The sequence below is a fragment of the Ruditapes philippinarum genome, unplaced genomic scaffold (genome assembly GCF_026571515.1).
Source record: "Ruditapes philippinarum isolate M1 unplaced genomic scaffold, ASM2657151v2 ctg4947_1_1_1_1, whole genome shotgun sequence".
Taxonomy (NCBI): Eukaryota; Metazoa; Mollusca; class Bivalvia; order Venerida; family Veneridae; genus Ruditapes; species Ruditapes philippinarum.
In genome coordinates this window covers 49,231-57,100 of record NW_026857405.1, presented here as the reverse complement: position 1 = coordinate 57,100, position 7,870 = coordinate 49,231, and the positions used below count along the sequence as shown (strand labels likewise).

The 7,870-nt window shown below is 29.9% G+C and overlaps 1 protein-coding gene across 1 annotated transcript; it reads right to left on the bottom strand.

Moving 5' to 3' along the window:
• Positions 1–4,062: 4,062 nt before the first annotated feature.
• Positions 4,063–6,957, bottom strand: LOC132749616 (uncharacterized). Its single transcript, XM_060739457.1, has 4 exons — positions 6,643–6,957; positions 6,250–6,286; positions 5,325–5,429; positions 4,063–4,518 (listed from the first exon to the last, which is right to left on the bottom strand). Exons 1-4 carry the CDS (start codon positions 6,844–6,846, stop codon positions 4,100–4,102), a joined length of 765 nt encoding a protein of 254 aa, XP_060595440.1. The 5' UTR covers positions 6,847–6,957; the 3' UTR covers positions 4,063–4,099.
• Between the last annotated feature and the right edge of the window lie 913 nt (positions 6,958–7,870).

Genomic DNA, 7,870 nt, shown 5'->3' with positions numbered 1-7,870 from the left:
ATGAGGCTGAACAATGTTATCAAAATTCGTATATGGTTCATATCTTTTGAAAGGAATATTCGCGCCCTATGTAAAATCTTACATTTGAAAGAGCAAGTAAAACACTTCTAGTCGATAACTATTAGAATCTTTCCATGACTTTTAAACCCCGTGATTCTTCGATCCCTTCCTAAATGACTTTTCGAAAGCAATTGGTAAAAATTTGCTGCTACTATAATGTGCATTGAATGTTAAGACTTTATATGTCATTTACAAAATGCAATTTTATGTGAGGTTAATGTGGTAAGGTGTAGCACAAAATCTGCAGTATTGAGGAGTAATGATTTCCTTTGCATATGATTTACACAAAAATCATGTTGTTGTTGTTGTTGTTTTTTTTTTTCTTTTTTTTTTAAATAAATGTTACGACGTGTTTTCGACAAAGAAGTATTCCGAGAATAGTACTTTGTTGTGTGAATCTTAATGTTTGTTAGTCAGTATTAATGAAACAAAATCTGTCTGGCGTATCTCAACCGTGCGACAGATCTTATGGAATCATCGCTGATTAATTAAACACTTACCTGATAAATAGCTGAATTCACTTTTTTAATTTATACACAATTCTCTGATACTGATTAAACGGGATAAAATTCAATGACAGGCCATTCACAATACACTAGTCAAATGTGCCAAAGAATTTTTTTAAATGGACAAGGTATTATTTCATCCGTGAAAACCTTTTCAAAAATCTTTTTATATTTAAATGTAATGATTTATACAGAACAGAATAGAACAGAACAGAAACTTTATTTCTTAGTTTAAGCACAAAAAGCTCATCACCATATTAAATATACAAATACAACGTATAATACATAAATGACACATGACATGAATATATAATATTACAAAATAATGGTTTATATGATGTGAGAATGTTTAATGAGAAACCAATTTACATAAAAAGCATATGAATACATGAATATAATACACAATAATTGGCCTATCTTTACCAAACATTATCAATTAGAGCTACAATACATTTTCTTTTATGTTATGCCTATCAATAGAATACACAAAAAAGCAAACTTGCAGTTTTAATTGTGACAAATGAAGGGGAATAACTAAGTAACTTTACATAACCAGTATTTTAAAATTTACTTCCCCTTAATAATTCATGATCAATATTAATAGAATTCATTTTTATATGAAAAATGAATACGTTTACTGATTTTGTACGTTGTTTACGTTTTTTATATAAAGAAAAGAAAACCCCACACAAAACAGACAAATACAATTATTAATAAATAAATAAAAAATATATGTATATATGTACAATTTCATATTCACATATAACTTTACAAATCTACATGATGAATATACAATGCGCATTTAACAGTTACAATGATACTTTTTTCATGTTTTTTAAACAACAGAAAAAACAGAGAAATAGAGTAAAGCTTACATGTCAGTATATTATAACAAACTATCCCTCAGTTTAAATACTTTATCACAGAATATAGCTAAATTTTTCAGTTCTTTCTTGCGACCAGTTTGCATTAATGAAATGAATTTAAACATACTTGTGTTGTAAATAATAGTATCTTGGAATGTATTGCTTTCTTAACTCAGAATATATCGGACATTTAAGGATAAAGTGAAATTCATCTTCTATATCATTCATATAACATAAAGTGCACTTTCGTTCATTCCTTGGTACAATATTATGTCTTCCTAACACGATATTAAGTTTGTGTGAGGAGAGTCTAATTTTTGCTAATACATTTCTATATTTTACATTTTCAATATATTTTATATATAACGATTGTTCAAATGTGATCTTATTTTCCCTATATACATCTAACAATGATGAAGATTGAATACCATTATTCCAACAACTTATATAAATATCCCGTAATCTATTCCTAAAAATAGGTACAAATAGTTTTATATTAACAGAATCGGGATATAACCAGACTTCATTAAATCCTGCTGACTGAAGAATGTTTTTAACTTTTGAAGCCCAGTTTGTTGACAAATTAACCACATCAACATCATATATCTGTCTACACAATATTGTTCTCAATATACAATTATCTTTTTTACCTGTATTTAACTTAAGAAAATATTTTATCATACGAATATGCCTTTCAATGTAAAGAGGAAATCTCCCCAATTATGCATATAATGCCAAAGTATTTGTTGACTGTTTAACATTTAAAATAAACCTACAAAATGTTTATGTACTCGTTCCAAAACTTCTGCATTCATAAACCCCCATACTTCGCAGCCATAATTTAAAATTGATAAAACATAGGCGTCAAAGAGATTAAACATAATGTTAACTGTAACATAATATGTAAATGTTATACATTTCTCAATAATTATGCTTTATTTAAAGCGTTAAAACTCTATCTCATTTTAACGAAAATCCATCTCATAAATTACATTTAATTTACATTTAATTTAGTAAAAGCATTTAAACAATCCAAAAAAATATATTTTCAATAAGAACGACATTGTTAACAAAATTGCAGGGTGAAAAAGATCAATATTTTAAAGTCATTTTTAGGGATAAAACCTATCACTAAATGTTTTTTGTCCTAAAAAGATATTATCTACTTGTGATAACTAACAGGATTTGAGATTGGCAAAATATATATTACAATTTGCTACATTTATAGAGCATTTTCGTCTAGTTATTATACCATTTCTGCCTAATATCATATAAATTCACATAAATAATATTTATTTCAAACCTACTGAAATATTAACAATAAGGATAGGTGATCGCATAGTTTAAACCATTACTGGATCCGATTTCATCAATTTTATCTTTAAATGTGCGTTTATTTTGCTAGTCCAAATTTCCATATCATAACACCATGGTTGTACTTCATTAAGCCTCATTTTCATTTTACGAGTCTAAACAAAATTTCAGATCTAACAACTTTTGTTCTCCATTTAAATTAAAGGACTCAATATAAAATCCTTACTTAATAATTGCCACAGATTTGGTGATGCGAAATAATGATGGCATTATGCATAGTTAAATAAAATACAAACTCTTTTGGACCTGTGCTCGGTTGCGGAAACAAATACCGGTAACAAAAATAAAACAAAATAAAAAAAACTTAATATAAGATTCGCTTTTGCCCAGACAGTTGTAGAGAAAGAAGTGTAAATAATCGATATGTCTGGTGATTTTATAAATATTGGCATAATATGTATATCGATAGAAATTTGATAACTATCAGCATCATCCTTATCTACAAGTTTGATTAACTATAACCATTCGTAATTCAGAAATCACTTTTATTCAAGAAAACGTTTACATTTTACATAGGATATGTGTCTATTTAATTCACCGTCACGGTGATATGTTCAATTATGAATAGAATTCTTTTAAATGAGCCATGTCTTAGAAACGTCTATGAAAATTTAATTTTGATTAGGTAAATATGTTTTTATCATCGATGTTTTTCATGCATCCAATTGTTTGTTTTACATTGTTACACAGATGCTGTGGTACTTTAAAATAAGAAGCTGTTGTATGTGTTGAACATATCCAATTAATAGTGATTGTATTCTGAGTAACATTTAATACAATAATAATGATTGAACATAAACAAGTTAAAAATAAAGAAAAACAAAATGGTAACGAAATAGAGAAAAACAGAAAGCAAAACAAAGCAAACTTGAAAATGTTGCATGCTTGTAGTACATAGACGGTAGTCGACATTACAAGTTATCATGTACGCCCCCTAGACTCGGCATCAGCAGAGTTCAACATTAAAATTGAATTGATTAAATTTTGATTTTATGTGTTCATATGGCGGTTATCATGGAACCTTCATTGTGTCATGCTATTGCCATTTCATGATGAGCGACATATGCTACCAAGGTACACAAGTGTGTTTGCCCTAAACGAGAAAACGATCCGGGAAACTAAATAAAATGAAGGGGATCAGTTTGCATATCAGATATACTGTCAAGAGAAAAAAAGAAAAATATTTAAATTTAAAACAATAATGCGATGGAATTTTTCCTAACTAACAAATTAAAGTACACTTTCGTTTGTTTGTCTTTTTATTGTTTGTTTGTTCTTTTAATTTTCTTTTTCTTACAAAATGGTATGAATGCTTAGATAATTATTACTGTGACCACTGACAATGTTATACGGATGTGATGTTGCCACGTATACGCTATCCTGCTCATTTAAGTAAAAAGGTGCTCCTATATTACTTGACCATTCTGCATGTCCGAAGGATAATTCACACATAAACTTGACGTGTTCAAGAAGAACTCGTTCAGCCCCATCTTGATGGCTTATTACGTTAACAACGTGACTCATTGTATCCTCGAAACCTGTGACGGTATCAGTCGATGTCATGTTGTTTGCTCTTACTGTCAGCAAAGACGACACAAAGTAATAGCCAGATTGCTTGATGTAGACAGCCCCTTCTTCCTGCATGTATTTCATATGATGTGTAATCATATATGTAACGGGGGTCCAGTATACTTTAGTACGTTTCCCAGGTACTGAAAATAATATTATGAACATAATTGTTGATACTGACATGTAAGTGTATGCTCCAGATACTGGTTTTGAGGCAAACACATGTGTTTTGTTTTTAGAAAGGAAATCAGATTATTATTTTACATTTGTAACTTTGGGAGTGTTTCCTTTGATCATTGGTTCCAGCCCTTTTATGTATTGAAAATTGAGTACCACACAATCCGATGCTAGGGACGCGAGGGATGCTGCAATTTGTCATTATCCCTCATAAACAGTCTCAGTCAAATCGAGTCTGCAATTGTCATGTACAGACTCAAATCGATTTGCATGTAATTTTGTTGTAATCAATGTTTCCGAGGGATCATCCTTCTTCCAGACGTTTTGGTTAATACAAAGGTATTGGTAATTCTTATACTCATATTTTCAGGTATAATGATTATTGAAGCTAGTTGCCATCAGGCCTAAACAATACAATTAGAAATTGGTTAATAAATCATATAACATTAAAACTTGATATTTTTGAGACTATTCTTAAAAAAAACACCCTGAAATTGCCGGATCTTACTGTTTTGTATCAGAATATGTCCTTTCAGGAGTATCTTCCATTTAATTATAACACGGTGTACAAAGAAAAATGTTATTGAATACTATGGATGTTCATAACCGTTCGAACCTCTTCTCTTTTGCAACTTCTTGTAATATAAAGAATTGTTAAATTCCATTACATTACCATTTACAATATCGATATGAAAAAAGGATAATGAGTATTAAGTAAAGCACATGCATAAAGCGGTTTAATTATTTTCAAATATTTTAAACATACTAGTACCTGGTTTTGCATGTGATAGTACGTTATTAAGGTGTAACGTAGATTCAGCTTTCTTTGAAGCTGTACAGTTGAATGCTTTGATACCTAAATCAAGAATCTCTGGCTCTGAAATATAAATGTTTTTCTGATATATATTAATCTACCTTTCAATATATTGATTCATAAAATACAGAAAAACGGACTCTAAAGAACGCACAAAAATGACAAAATTAAAAATGTTGCAGCCCCGGTTTGATTTGGCTGTTCATGGACGCTACTTTTGAAAGTTAGAAATTATGAAGTTTTTAGTTTGTAAATATCCACAGATGTATTCATACGGTGGTCATCATAAAACTTTCATTGTTATATGTTCGTGTCATTCAATGAAAATGTGTGTATGGTCCAAAGGTTAAAGAAAGCATGTGCCCTTAACGATGACACAATGGGAAAAACTAAACAAAAAGGAATTTCTAAAGAGAATCAGATGCAATAAAGCCTGCATTTCACAGACAAGATGGCAGACACCAAATTCTAAGGGTGATTATGTACTATTCAAGTATGAATACTGGAACAACACAAATTAGAATAGAAGAAATCAAATATACTGGTCCACAAACATGTACACATGTATTTATTTTCACTAATAAAAACTGCTTAAATGTTTATTATCCTGACACATCCACAGGACCAAGTTATTTATCTATGTTGAATACATTATATATCAGGATTTTGCATTAAAAGCTCAGATCCATACCTGAAACGTTGAAAAATAATACCATTGTTTGCTTAATGTAAAGCTTGCCTTATGTGGGTGACGTTGGTAACGGGTGCAAAATCGTATTGATTAATATTATGATATACGTTGATGAAAGGAGAATGTTAATTATTATAGCTTTTAATCAACAGGCGAGCTTTGCGGAGTTTTGATGGTGTTAATAGATGATACCTGGACAAGCGTCACTGTCGTAGCTGTCATGTATATTCTAAAATAGTGAATATAAAAAAAGCTCATAGAAACAAGGTCCTTTTAAATATTTATAGCAATACTTTTGACTTATATGATCATAAACATTCTGACTGAACTTTCTGTTTAAAGCATTTATATCAAATTTATATGTACAATGATTTACCTTTAGGTATGGAGTTGTATTATATTGTATTTCATAAATTATAGACGATATATAATTGACATATCATAAATAACATTTACTTTTGCTACATACCCTACAGTCACATCAACAGAAAAAGAAGAACCAACACGGAAAATTTGCTTTTAAATTATTGTTTAAATCGAACTCATATGATGAGAGAGATAAAAGAATAATCTGAACACCATTACCTGATTAACAACTGTTGTCAACATGGTACTCAGTTTGCCACATGCTTTGTTTCGATTTGTATTTTTGTCAGTCTTCACTATAAGCTGTCCAAGAAGGTCTGGGTTTCCTTGACTTGTGACGTCTAAGGCAGAGCACCATTCTGATTCGCCTCGGTCGAGTCTTAATAGGTGCCAGTGCACGACCAAAGGAAGTAAGACACTCATGTTGACGATTGCAAAGGCAACCAATGTCGTTAGCGTACATTTTAAGGCCTGTAAATGTAAGTGGAATTAGTAAAATAAAAACAACTTACTTGATACATTTTCGTTTTCCTATTTACATTGTAAAAAAAACTACCGTACCTGATCCAAGGTGCTAGATTTTATAAGCAATATATCGATATTAAAATGATGCAACATAAATTTTATTCTATAATGAGCAACAATTATGTTATTAATTTATTATTAATCAAATTAATTATTTACAAATATTGTTGTATTCTCATATTAATACAGTTTTAGCTATGATTAAGGAGTAAGAGGAAATGGTAGATACTATTGATAAAACAATGATATAAATCAATTAAAAAGTATTACTTCAATGCCACATTACTGTGATTTTTATTTCATTTTTAACGAACATTTCATTTTAGTTCTTCAAATAGTGTTATTTATGGTGAAAAAACATCTCTAAGTGCTTAATGGGGAATGGATATGGTCTATACAAATACAAAGCAATTAATTGAAGGGAAAATTGAACGTTCTTAGCTGATTGTCACCCTCTCCATTTGTATTTGTATATTAACTTTTCTGTAAACTCCTGTCAAATGTAAACAGTCAAAAACCTTTTAGGAAAATAAATTACGATTTCTCTTATATTCTTTTGCACAAACCACGCCATTGGTCATATCAAGTACCGTTGCTCTCTTCAGAATCCTTCTACAGAAGCAAAGAGTCTTCGACAAAAACGCATTGTGTCCTAATAGATATAACAGCAATTTTTTGGTCAATGTATTTTAATGTTGGATATAAAATGACACGATTAAGAATAAGATTGGGTTGCAGCAATAACCGTCATTTGCTTTTAACAGTTCTCTGTATTATCATTATCATCATCATAGACAGGTTTTACTTTTTACACTTTAATATGGTTCTTTTGTTACTCAAAAACCTGTAATGATTGTTTTAATTTAACTTAGTTACCATAGAAACCACCTTAATTTAATTATGTGTTACCATAGTATCCACG